The sequence below is a fragment of the Phymastichus coffea genome, unplaced genomic scaffold (genome assembly GCF_024137745.1).
Source record: "Phymastichus coffea isolate CEN01 unplaced genomic scaffold, Cenicafe_Pcof_1.1 PCOF00125, whole genome shotgun sequence".
NCBI classification, from domain to species: Eukaryota; Metazoa; Arthropoda; class Insecta; order Hymenoptera; family Eulophidae; genus Phymastichus; species Phymastichus coffea.
In genome coordinates, this window is record NW_026706936.1 from 85706 (window position 1) to 100000 (window position 14295).

The window sequence follows — 14295 nt, forward strand, 5'->3', positions numbered from 1 at the left end:
GATAGATAACAGGCCGATATTAGTTTACTTATTGAACGCTGTTCGTAATTAAATTTGATGAAATTGAAATTGTAATCAAATAATTCTCTAGTAGCTGTTGAACTGGTGGATTAATTACATTCACTTTACGTCAGTTTTCTCAGTTTCAAAACATTCAGTATTCACAAGGTAAATGTAATGATAAAATATTTATATAATTCTATATTTTATTACGAATTATATCATTTTATGGTATAACTTATAATGAAGTTAGGAATCCTTCAATTAATTTATTGATATGGAATTGATTTCTCGTAATAAGATTTTTAATGATGAATATCGTTACGATTTATCGATACTTTAATTGCTGAAAATACTATTCTGAAGTATTTTAAGTATATAATCTCACTAAAATTAATATTACTTTACAATCTGCGCACGAGCAAAAATTTTATCCTGAAATGTCTGTAAATATTTCAGGGAGCCTTAGGAGTATTAAAAAAACTCAGCACTAGAGTTGGAAAAACAATCCCCGCTTACAAACATTTCCGCAGAGATAGTTATCTGTCTCCGCCTACCAATCGCACAGAACGTCCCTTTTTGAGAGCAAGAGAACGCGTACAAATCAAAGGCTACAATCTGCAAAAGCTAAAGGGGAACTCAACATCGTCGTGTTTTCAGCCATTACGGTAAATGCTTGGCATCAATATTTCAGCTGGATAGCGCGGCAGAGCGACGCGCATTAAATATTTCAAGCTTTTACTCTTTAGCGCGAGCTTCCTCTGCCTCCCTCTATCTTTCTCCCTCTCTCTCACTCTATCTCTCTCTCTCTCTCTCTCTCTCTCTCTCAGTCTCTCACTCTTACCAGCGTAACAGGAGAGTATTGACTTGTCATACGCGTTGCTTTGAAATTTACACGCAGCTGGATTAGAAATGTTAGATGTCTGTGCTTCTGTTTCCAACGCTTTACTTTCAAGCACAAATATATCATCGTCGACATATGCAGACAGCAATACCGATGTGGTTGACTTTGCTAAAGGGTGGACGTTCCCCTCTGTGCGTGTTCGAGGACACGAATTCAACGACTAATATTTTGTAATCAATAAATGCATTACTCGAGTGAATTTACGTTTGCACTTTTATAATGTCTCGAAATAAACGAGGAATTGCCAACCTTCTTGTAATCTATTCCATGAAAATAAATTTTAACACAATGTTCGTTTACCCTAGTGGAATGATGCGAACGTTATCTAGTAATCATACTTCATAACAAATGCTTCCTGAACGCGTAATTTCCAGCCGCCGAAATCCAAATTGAACGAACACTTGACTGCATCTTGGCGCATTGTACATAGACTTTTCGCGTGCACACATTTCGCGCCAGCTCCTTGGTAAAGGCAATTTATCGCTGGCTGGGCCTTGTAATTAGCATCGCGGAAAATGCAGCAGGCGCTCGAGCAATCCCTGTGCGCAGATCTTAATTGCACTCGCGGGTTTCTACCTAATTCTTGCGCCACTTACTTACTTCCCGCCGAGTGACTTCTTTGCGTCTAACCAAATTTCACCTCTTAATGCAAGGGATGTGGTTACGTTGACTTAAAGTTCTTAAGAGCTATACATAAAATGCAAAATTGGATAAATGGATATGTTTCTAGTCGAATGTATTTTAATTACTCCCATTCATTTCTGATTAATATTGAAATTAAGTAAAATTTAATGTAATATGCGAAGTTTAAGTTTGAATGTACCTGGGGTATTATCTAAATCTCTTGTAAACATCGGCTTATTCTTGTATTTAGTATAATAAAAAATAGTGAACCTTCTAAATTAAGTTATTTACATTTTTTTATACAATTAACTACATTTGCAGTTATACATGCTTATGAAAGTTTGTCATAAATTAAAATCAAACAAAAAAATATTATGATAATTAGTAAAAGTTTAGCTCATTACTCTTGCCTGTAATTTCGGTTTATAAATATATTTGAGAAGGTACATGTTAATACGAAATACTAATATTTTCGTACTGAATCACAAAAATTATGAAGTATCATATTAATTTAACTACGTATATACTCTGATTGTTAAATAGAAAAACATGTGAACCATTAAAGTTTTAAAAATTCAAAAATTTGTACTTTTTTTTACAAAAAACATCTCAGTAGGAACAACTATTTCAAAGAGAAAAAATGGGGTCTAATAGTCTAAATTTAAAGCTTTCTTTAATGTTACGTAAAAATCGTCCTAATGAAGATATTGACATGATTCCTTTATTATTCTTGTAGTATCCAATAAAAACTTTCTTTGTTATGGGTTCCAAAATCTCAGTTCTACGTGTCGTAAGGTCAACGATTAAATTATATCTTTTTCATAAAAAAAATAATTAGATTTAACAGGCTTTTCTATAGGATAAAGTGAATGTTAAAAATTATTGGAGGGCTCATTTTCTTTTGTTAAGATCTTTGCTCTAGACTTAGTGGAGTCGCTATTTTGAAAAAAATTGTTTTTTGACTTTTTAAGACTCGTTTTTACTAACATTCGACATTAAAAGCGTGACAAAGCTAAACTGTAACATAGAATTAAGATTTACGAATATATAACAATAAAAATTAAAGTTTTTATCAAATACTGTTGGATTGATAACATCAATATCTTTATCAAAATAAGTTCCACATGAAAAATAAGAGAACTTTAAATGATAACTTATATCCTATCTTCTAAAATGACATGCCGAATGTAACATGTTTTCAAAGTTTGAATCAACCGTGAATAATGTTAAAAATTTTACATTATCGATACAAATTTAGTTTATAAATATTACTCTAAATTCATAATTTTCCTAGTAAATATGAAATACACAGTTTACAAATTATAATTATTACAATGTGATTAAAATCATTCCTAAAAAGTTATATTAACGATTGATTGATATATAAATCAAAAATGTTACGTATATATATATTCTTATCTATTGAAATCTATAAAAATAGTATTTGACTGATTTTTAATTGCTACGAAACTCGTTGTTTTGTGCAGCCTGTGTCCGTTCAATGTAACATCATTGTAGCTTCATTGATGTTGAATACAAAAATCGACTCCACATCGTCGTCAATGCCGTTAACATGACAGTGTCGATCGCCAGCTTTAACGTCAAATTATTAATCATTCCATCATCCGGCGACTGACCTGGTAACTGAAAAAGACATATTGATGTAAAGCAATATATGAAGCAGTGATAGACACATGTAATAGCTATGACAGTTTAATTAGAGGTCATCAATAATTGAATTTATGCTACAATACAATAAATTTTTTATAACTCTATGCTACCAACGAATAGCTATGACTCTATATTCCTTGATCCACGGAAAAGTACGCAAAAAGAAATAATTGATTACATTAAATCAAAAAATTTCCTTCCAATTAAATTGTACAACTAATCAGTGAATTCAAATAAAATAAAGCTCTGCAATTGTTAACCTAACAAGCGTATTACCGTCGTATTGAAAATACAGCGAGCTTGTTTATTTTGGAGACTGCAACAATCCCATGGGAAAGGTATCAAATTAAATTGGAGCGAGAACAGCAAGGTTAAACGTGCCCTAAGCCGAATTCATTTGTGACACGACGAATTCAATTATCCATATTGCATAGCCTCATTGCGTTACATCGACTGTCATCGTTCATCCAAAGATAATGCATTAATTCGTTCCAATCAATCGAACGAGCGATCAAGCAATAGGCTTCGAGGGCGTGAATCATGTAAATTCAGTCAGCTAAACGGAGGTAGAGTCATCTTTCCTTCAATATTTGCATATATACGAATGCTTTAACGACATTTGATTTGCATGAGGGGCATGTCCATATAGCGACGTGGTGGCGACTGCTCACGTAAACCATTTCGCCAGAGTTTTTCTTTTTTCCCGTTCTATCGCGTAATGTTTGACTTGGTTGATATCAATTTTATTTCGCTGCACAGTCATAACTTTAAATATCAAGTAAGACGTATTGAGAAATTTTACTGCGTTTTGTACAAAAGCTCAATCTATTTTGTTTTAACGCACTTTCATTATTTACATGGAATGGTCGGCGAATTACATTAATAAAAATGCATTGAAAAATTTACTTCTGGAATGAATCGGTTTTATGGTCTGAAAGATGTATTGACAATATCAACGAGTGCAGTAAATGAAAATGAGAATTTCATATCAATTTTTGAAAATTGGATGATAAAACCAAAAATTGTTTTAATTAGTTACAGAGAACCAAAGAAACTCTAGCAAAATTATTTGGAAAAGTATAGTTCTAAATTTTGGATTTGGAAGTGAATGTTAGCAAATTGAACTTTGTACAAAAGATAAAAAGTAAGATTTTTTCTGATTAGTAATAATTTAGATAGAACAAACATTTATCCATGGGGTTTTCTTTAAATTCAACGTGAAACTTGAAAGAGATAAAGAGAGAAATAATATTAAAAAATGTATGATACCTCAACTGGATGAAAAATTAAAAAAGTCATGAGTTAAACAAGTTGAAGGACAGAGCAGAAAGAGGTAATGTATCTTGTTAAAAGTTTTTCCAAGTCATATAGAACTAAAATCGAGTAACTTAACTTTACCATCAGCTCAGCATATTGAGTACAAGCTTTTACACAAGCTAGTAGAATGAAAAAAAAATAATCATCGTTAATGAAATTTTTACACGTTAATATATAATTTATTATCAATTTAATACAACAGTGAAATTCTAACCGAAATTAAACAAGAGACATATTCAATTAAGTTATAATGTAGCAAACCAAAATTTCAAATTATTTCAAAATTATTATAATTCAGCACTGATTTACTATTCCGCGTACAATAAATGATCGTTGTATAAAATACCTGTTAACATATGACTCATGATCAATGTAATACAACAGTGAAATTCTAACCGAAATTAAACAAGAGACATATTCAATTAAGTTATAATGTAGCAAACCAAAATTTCAAATTATTTCAAAATTATTATAATTCAGCACTGATTTACTATTCCGCGTACAATAAATGATCGTTGTATAAAATACCTGTTAACATATGACTCATGATCAATGTAATACAACAGTGAAATTCTCATAGAAAACAGAAGAAATATTTTCAATTAAGTTATAATGTAACAAACCAAATTTCCATAACAATCATTTTTTAATTTATAAAACAAATTTGAATATTCCATAGTTCTCCATACAATCTCTATATTTTTAGGAGATAACACTTAACTAAAAAATTTCAAAATTGAGAAAAAGTTATGAAAATATTACTTGGTTAGTTATCAGTTATTAATGACAACAAAATTTAAACATTAATATGGTTATGAATTTCACATTAATTATAAAGCTTAATAATTTATCAACATTTGTCATAAACTACAGATAATACTGCAAAAATCGATTGATCTCAGAGTAAAAAATAAATTGATGATGTTTTTCCAGGTCATGATATAGCGAAAGTTTACAAACGTCACCTGCCAAATAAGAGCATTCATGGTAAAAAATACAAAAAAGCAGAGCGAACGTAACAGTGCTAGTCGATTGCAGAGACTGCAGTGTTAAAAATAAAGCAGGCAGCACCGAGAGAAAAACAATAAAGTCGTTCGGTTTACTGCATTTCGGAGATTCGATGAATTGAAAAACACCCGGTAATGTGCGTTTACCATACGACAAGACAGTGAGTGAGTGAAAGAAAGGGAGAGAGAGAGAGAGAAGGTGGAAGAAAGCTGATAAGATCATAGCTCTTTGCATTACTGAACAATCACATGAAAATGTCGTACTTGATATACGCATGAGGACGTCAATCCGGAAAATCTAATCGGGGACTCATAATCGAGATGTGTTACACAAAGGCTAGCGTCAAACGTTAAGCGGGCTTAATTAAATGGGACGCCCATGAGAGAGCGAGAGAGAGAGAGAGAGAGAGAGAGAGAGAGAGAAACAAGACCTGGCTTTACTCCGAGTAAATATTGCCTAGCAGAGCGAGACTTCCTCTATTCGGGCGCGATTAATTACGCCAAAAATGCGGGCTTTTGCGGAACGCTTCTCTGCTAGCCAATTTTCAAGCGGCTTGTTATTAGCTTTTGCCGAGTGAATTCTTGTGAGCTGTGCGTTCAAATGTCGAGTGGCGATTTAATTGCTTCAATATTATATCATTGCTGACGATTTTTAAATTTGAAGATAAAGTATTTTAATGAAAATTGTAATAGATGAGTTTTTTATAACTAAATATCAAGTTAAAGATTAATACTAATTTTCATTGAATTAAATGAAAAAAGTATATTTACTACTTGGTTAAGGAAACTATACTCATTTTCTATAATATCTTCACCTATTCGTTTACGTATATATTCAGAAATAATTCCTACTTTTCTACATACAAACTGAAAATCGTTTCAATATAACAGGAAAAGAATTTCTTTTTATATAAAAAGAGCTGGCATATTGTAAACAGCGATCACCGGCATGATCAAGTGCTTTTCCTTGTTTTTTCTTTAGCATCTATAGAGCTCATCAAAAGACACGTAACACATTAAACTTCATTTCTTGAAATTAAAATAGGGACAGATACAAGATGCGAATATGCACTTGCAATGATGATCGTAAAATTGTCGATTACATTTGGTGAAAGGAATGGCTGCGAGGCGCATAATTTCATTGTTTTATCAAGCCGATATTGCAGCCTGACCATGAAGCAATGCGATAGAGAGAGAGAGAGAGAGGACAATCTTCTCGCGATCAATAAAACTATACTGGTGATGCAAGAGAAGAGAGAAACACTTTGTGACGTGGTCAATTGGTATTTGTTGTTATTTTGACGTGCTACGTCTTATATAAGTGTGCTGCGCTGCAAAAAAACCTCGAGCACGTTGAAATTAATAAGCTTCGTTTTGATAATGAAATGAACATATTAATAAATTTTATTTAGTTGAACATATGCTAATCATACCACTTATCTATTTATTTGCTAAAAAAATATATATGTTACAAAAAATATCTAAGAATAATAAATGAAAAACTTTCATATTCAATAAAATATAGATCAATAACAAATAATTTTAAAATTATAAATAACTAAAAATATCAATAAACATCAAACATAGATTTATATGAACTTCGAAAAAAAGCTGTTCTGTGGTAAAACTTATTCGTGGGTTTCGAGAAGAGAGATAGGGGAGGAGATCGTTGGAAACTGAAAGGAAAGAAAATCAGTAATCGTACAAGGATGAAATCGCCTTTCACCCCTTGTAGCCTTCGACAATGTAAGATCCTATATATGCGATTCAATAGTGCGGGGAAGCTTTGAGAGGCTCAGGTTCGCGGATCGACGTATTTTCCATGCAGAACGAGGAAGGAAACTTTTCGAGTTATACGGAGCGTTAAAGTAACGCTATCGCTTTATCGGCCACCTATTTCCAAAGAAAACTCGTACGCTTCAGCGTCAAAACTAAATTGAATGTCGATTTGTGATGCCTTATTTATTCTGCCAAACCTTTGATGTTTCCTTTTCTTCAATTTCTAAGGCTTCGTGTTGATACACGACCAAGTTTATTTTGATGGAATTAAACATCTATGAAAGAATTGAATCTCAATTTTATAAATACCCGCAGAAAGGAAGAAAAAAAATTTTGAATTTCCCTGTAGTTTCAAACGTAGAGTATGGTTACATTGGCAAAAAAAATCAAGTGATATCAAAACAAATAATATTAAATAAACAGTGAATTAAGTCGAATATTAACCAATATTAAGTTCCATCGAAGATATGCATTAAAAAGAACAATTCATGTCAAATAACTACAAAAACTTCATTTTAGACATGACCATTGCTCAAAGGATGTAAATATAATACTGCATACATCATTATGTAGCTATAACGTAAGAAATACAATACGTCGAAGTGGAAAAATGGTCATCATCAAGGTAGCAATCGAACACTCATAATATAGTTGGATATGAAAAGTTTATATTTACAATACCTATTGTGGCGATTGAGAAAGAGTGAGATTACTATATACAAGAAATAGGCTGTCGAAATCGGTGCATTCTCAACCAACGAGAAGTGCCAACAAAGTAGGTAAACTAGAAGACAAGGGGTGGTTTAGATGAACTACGAGTGCACATGCGCGCATCCTTTCCCTGCTCAACAGATGATTAATCTACCCGCGCCCTTTCGCAAACAAGTTCTTGTAGCGGCTTATCGCCCTTCCCTCCTCATAACACATATTTCCTGAGCGCAATATATAGTTTGTGAGATTTGCCTGCTTGCCATATTACGCACTATATTTATACATAGAGTTGCCTCGTACTGTTTTCATACTTTTTGTCATGATTTTCCGTGGTCTATGATTTCATGTCGCAATAATCCTAATTGATATTATCATTGCTTTTAGACAATAAAGACATAAAATCTTGACGGTGAAAGAATGAAATATACGTTACATCAATGAATTAAGACAAATAATTACTCAAGATCGCGAAAATCGAGAATCACGAACTAATAATAGATAATCAGCGAAATCATCTGTGCTCTCAACCTCCTGACTGCAGCAGACAATGGAGATTGAAATATTTTCGTGCACGCAGAAGGTGCGGGTAGTTTATCTTGTGCAATAAGAATACACAGATAGAGAAAGAGAACATTTATGCGGCATAGGAAAGAGGAAAGTGGGGACTTGGCGCCCAATGTCTCGGCTCGGTCAGGTCCTCCCGTCATCCAATCACCGTTCTATTTATATTTCCCGGGGCGGAGTTGGCGCTCGTTGTTCTCGTTCAACTAATGCTTCCGTACCGACATTTTCTTACTTTCCACGCTGCTTGTAATTCAACTAGTCCAAAATTAGTTTTGTGAATGAGCGATACCAGAAACGAGTTGACAGAGAATTCCGCTAACCAATGTGCTATACTATACGCTTGAAAACTTTTGTTTACTCAGTGCATCTATCGATAAAAATATTTTCCTTTATCCGATGATTAAAAAGGATTGATGTAAAAAAGAATTGTAAAATTTGTATAACCGTCGAATTTATTTTAAGCGTTCAAAGTGAATTGTACATAACATTGTAATCATCGTTGAGTTTGTAAACTTTTCTAAAATATAAGCCTGACATTACAGCGCGTCGCCATGGCAAACAACTCGTTTAGCTTTTAGTAGAAGGAGACCGAGTAATATTTAACGATGGGCGTGGTTACTTAGGATTTTATGTGACTTTATCCGCCACGTTTACGATAATCCGCTTCGAAATTAAAAACATTAGCGGTCACCGTAAAGATAACGATATTCAGATGACTATGTTCTAAAAATATTTTTTCTCGGCTAACTGTCACAGAGTATCTTACAAATTCAGCATTTTTATTTGTTTTCGAAAGTTTACATGATTAAATGATCAGTTATACGCATAATTGAAATTGTACATGCACAAACGTTTAATCAACTCAATGTAAAGTTTTAGCTGTGACTCCTGTTTGTCCTGAAAATGCTAGCACATCATACTGCGCTTGTTTGTGTTTTTGATTAATGATTCCAGTATATATTTACTTCTGAACAGCAACTAATATGCAGAAACGAAAATAAATATTAACTATAGGAATACAGGTAATATGATGCAGATTAATAAGCGTACGAGAGCTTCAGCAAAAAAGAAAATTATACGAACAAAAGTGTAATGGGCATATCGCAACAAGTAAAACCAGAATAAGAGAGAACTCATTTGCACGCACAATTCACAACGAGCCTCTACATATATATCCAGCTTTTCTCATTTGCCTCTGTTCTATTTTCCGGCGCGTATTACTTTTTACAGCATTGTTTTAGCACGTGGCCATCTCCGCGCCAGGGAATAAGAGGCCTTCCCGCAGCGCAGCACAGGGGATAATATCCGCGTCACGTCAGACCAACTGTCTCAATTCGCGTTTATCGCGCGCTCGCTCGCGTCGTTGCCTACCGCAAGTGCAATAAAGGGACGGCAAACCCGTAATAAGGCTGTATCTCTTTCTCTCGCACCACGAGTCTTATATAGCGACGCTTTATTATTTGTTATTGCGGATGCGCGATAAAGTGCGCGCTTCTGGAATAGCCATGGCGATTCGTATACTTTCTTTTTTTATTTGTTGCCGCGCGTGTACGGTCACAGCACGAGTTTTCTCACTCTACGACCTGAAAGGATAACATTTTCATATCTATTTTTTTTTCGTTGGTTATCGAATCGTGGATTATGATATTATTGCAAACGACAGATGTATCAAACGCATAATTTTTAAAACGTTTTTTTGTTTCTTTTTCATTTTTTGCTCTCTTGAAAAGGATTGATTCGTGCCTTACCTAAAACAATAATAAATGTTCAAAGCTGATAGGCCTGGGGAAATCTCAGTGACGTCAATGTCAACAAATAAAATTACGTGAATCTGCCTTGGTATTTGTTAAAAAAAAATTGTGATTTTAGGTATGAAAAATATGAATTATGAAGTTCCAATTAAAATTAAGAAGACCTATTAACATCTGCTAGTCTAGGAATGCTTAGTGAACAGAATTAAAATTTGAATTGAAGAATTTTAATAAAGATATCCGGTTTAAAAAAATGTTTTAAAGCAAAAATATTTTAAACTAACATCATTAAGCTCTAAAATATCTTCAAATCTTTAGAAAATCGTACCATAAAAATAACACTTAATTTCAATTTTTACCAACACAGCTAAAATCGTATGAACTAAAAAGTACTTTTTTTCATTTTAAGTACCCTAACGACTGGCGATGGAAGCCAAAAAAATAGAGAGGTAGAGAACGAACAGCAAGCATCCTTTCACACTTGAACCAGCCAACTTTCATTACCGCTCTCATAATTGAACCCCGACGTTCCATCCGGAAAGAGAGAGAGAGAGAGAGAGAGAGAGAGAGAGAGAGAGAGAGAGAGAGAGAGAGAGAGAGAGAGAGAGAGAGAGAGAGCCAGCTTAAGCTTCCCAGCTCGTTGGGCGAACGCGTGGTCCACGCGATTATCTCTAGTTAGGAAATAATTGCCGACTAATTTATTTTATGATGCTCGCCCGATGAATGTTTACGAATATCTCGTTTTCTCGTTGCGATTATGTTGTTATTTTCAATTTCGTCTCCATGCTTACGGTACATGTTGGAGCTCTGAGTAGTTATACGAACGCATATTTAGTTGATGGAATAAAAGTACACGCTGAGAGGGGTATTGAATTTCACTGACGCGACGACGCGGGATAATGAATTTATTGCGAACTTGATACGTTGACTGTTACCGGCAATATGTATTTTTATTTATTGCTATTTTTTATGACTGGTGTGTTTTTTAAATCGATGAAAATCGAAAAACGCTACGATAAAGAATGATAAATGAGTTATGTCAACTTTTTAGTTGAAAACGTGAGTGCTACAACCATTTGTCTAATACGATCCTCCTAAATCTTACGAAAAAAATACGCAATGCAGTATTTACTTGCAAAATAAAAATATTTGTTAGAGAATAATCACTAGTTTTTCTATTTTTTTCAACACTAAAGCATACATTGTAGAATATTTTTTTTAATAATATTTCCAAATATAAAATATTAGCATGCGGGATACATTTCCAAGTAATAATTTCCTTGCAAGCAATATTCATTTTCTTTAAAAAAAGTAAGTTATGAACGGCAGTGGCAGCTTACGAGATTACGTTTATAGACGGTAGCAACTTACTGCACAAAGCGATAGCCTTCACCGCGAGGCTCTTCGACTTTAATCGCCTATAAAGAAAAGGTAATCGTTAAAAAAAGCCAAGGAATACGATGGTGACTCGCTACTCTATCTCTCTCTTTCTCTGGTATGTGCGGAAATAAGCATCGTCAATACTTACAGTTTTTTTTTAATTTTAGCCGGCAGAGTTAATGATATATATTATAAACTCAGTCACAAAAATTGTAAGGGAATATGATGCATATAAAAACTCTCGATTTGAAGCTCACTAATAAACTCAATCAGACTTAAATAAAATTTATACAGCAGTTTGCTATCCACTAAATACATAACTTTATGATCTCTAATAAATAATAAAGTATTTTTGATTTTTCTCTTATCTATAGAAATTCGATATATTTATTAATTTTCTATCATCTAATTAAATTTTATATAATTGTAAAATAAACAATACATGTCTCTTAACTTTTTCAAAACATTTTTTAAACTATATGCTCGTAAACCTTATTAAACGTCTTTTCTTCTGTTGATGGATCTTCTTTCCGACACATTCAATTTACATTGAAAAAGACAATATATTACATGCCACTTGTGCTACTTAGCCAATTCTCACTTTGGCGCCCTCGATTCTTCAAAAAACTCACAGTAAAAGCATCGATGGAAAATTGGGCTTACGCCTGAGTGGATTGCATTTTGTCCCACTGTATTTCATACTTCGTTTCCTCTGATTTCAATGTACCCATGGATTGAATGTTAAGGAAGAAGAGCATTGATCACACCTATGCACAGAGAAAGAGAGAGAGTCACTCGTCGCTGTCGATGACGCGAGGAATTTTTATGAGCCGGGGCTGGCACTGACGTTTTAATGTTTACGATTGATTGAGACTTTTTTGGCTTCTGCCCAGTATCAGTCAGATTCATCATTTGACTTTTTTCTTCGTGATGGATCTTTCGTGAAATATGATTTGGTTGTCATTTGATATTTCGGAAAATTTCTATGTTAATTTTTATCAAAATAATGAGATGTTATAAGCTCTAATTTTAGTTTTTCGTTTCTGTAAAAGGAAGTATTGAGAGTTGAGTATCCAGTGATATTTGATAAAAATTAATACAGCCTATTCACTATAATTTGAACAAATTAACATAATATGCATCCATATTCCAGTAAATAGTAACGTGATGTTTTTATCATCAAATTTAAGAATACTATCGTACTTATCTCACTTACTCAAGACGATATAAATCGATCATTCTTTAAACTAATCCAAACGCCACATGTTTCATCGCTGAGAAAAAGATCTTAAGTGTGCAATAAACGAGTATCATCCAGAAAAAAAAAACGCGTCATATGACATGAAAGGAGGAAAAAGTAATGTCTGTGACAATGACGAATAACTCGCTCTCTTTTTTTTCTAATATAAAGATACATTTCTTCTTTACAGTTACGTACACTTAGATATTTTTAAAAACAAACTGAAAAAAAATTGCGTCCGATTATGACTTGTTTAGCTGGGTGGTGAATTATTTCAATTTTCTTCTATGAAATATTGTAAACAACTAGGAAAGCCGCTTCATCTATTTACTTGATCTCTGTGGATTCTCAACTTATTTACACGTGTAATCCACGGTAATGTTGTCTAGAATATATATAACCATCACTAATTGCACCGCTCCTACATACACATGTATGCGTGAACAAATTTCTCGTAAAATTTCTTGACTTGTTTTGAGTCTGATTAATTAGGTTATACATCAAGTAAACACGATTGTGTATAAGTTCATATATAGTTTGGTAGAAATTGGATGTAAAAATGACTTGACAATTGATAAATTGTTAAAGTACTAACTAGTGAGCTTTGGGAGTTTTTATTAATAAATAAGATCTTTTATAAATTTGGAGCATTTTCGGATTATTTTTTTGCTCTTCAGTGAGTAACTTTTCCCCTGGGAATAATTAGGATTATTATCTGACTTTAAAAAAAAATCCAAGGGCACAACGTTATTAGCTCAAATAAACAAGTTCTTAAAAATCCTGCTTGAAGTTGTATTTTAAAGCGTTGTTTTAATTGGAGAAATGTATTTATATTTGAGGGTACAAATTAATTCATCAATTATGGTTATGATTATTTTACGAAAATTAACAGTCATTAGTGCATTGCTTAATCAATATATACTCCGTATTTATGCAGCTATGAATGTAATTTGTCATAATCATAGGTCGGCAGTACTCATCATTGTATATATACAGAAGATAATATCATTACCGTTAATGGAATATGTATTAAATCATTCAGTTATTTAAATTAGAAACAGCAACCTAAAGTTACAACCAGAGTCGAAATGAAAATCATATTATTGAACATGTTTCTTCTTCAATGATAAATTGCATATTCAAATAAAAAAAGAACTAAAACATTGTCTCGAAAAAAAAATGATTGTCTTTCAAAATTGGCAAACAAAAAATATACCCAAAGGGACAGCTCGATAACCGGATAAGAAATCGCAAGTGCGGGCGAGCACATTGCCGAACGACTCCTGCAGGCATCTCTCTTGTCCGACCGCGAAAGAGCGAGAGAGGTTATGCCCTGCTGCGTATATT

At 33.2% G+C, this 14295-nt stretch overlaps 1 protein-coding gene across 1 annotated transcript in view; it reads right to left on the bottom strand.

Moving 5' to 3' along the window:
• Nucleotides 1-3037: 3037 nt before the first annotated feature.
• The window catches only part of LOC131671424 (uncharacterized), a 77553-nt gene continuing 66295 nt past the window's right edge, over nt 3038-14295 (bottom strand). The window contains exon 4 of the mRNA XM_058947814.1: nt 3038-3172. Coding sequence (XP_058803797.1) covers nt 3038-3172 — 135 coding nt within the window. The remainder of the gene's footprint in view (nt 3173-14295) is intronic.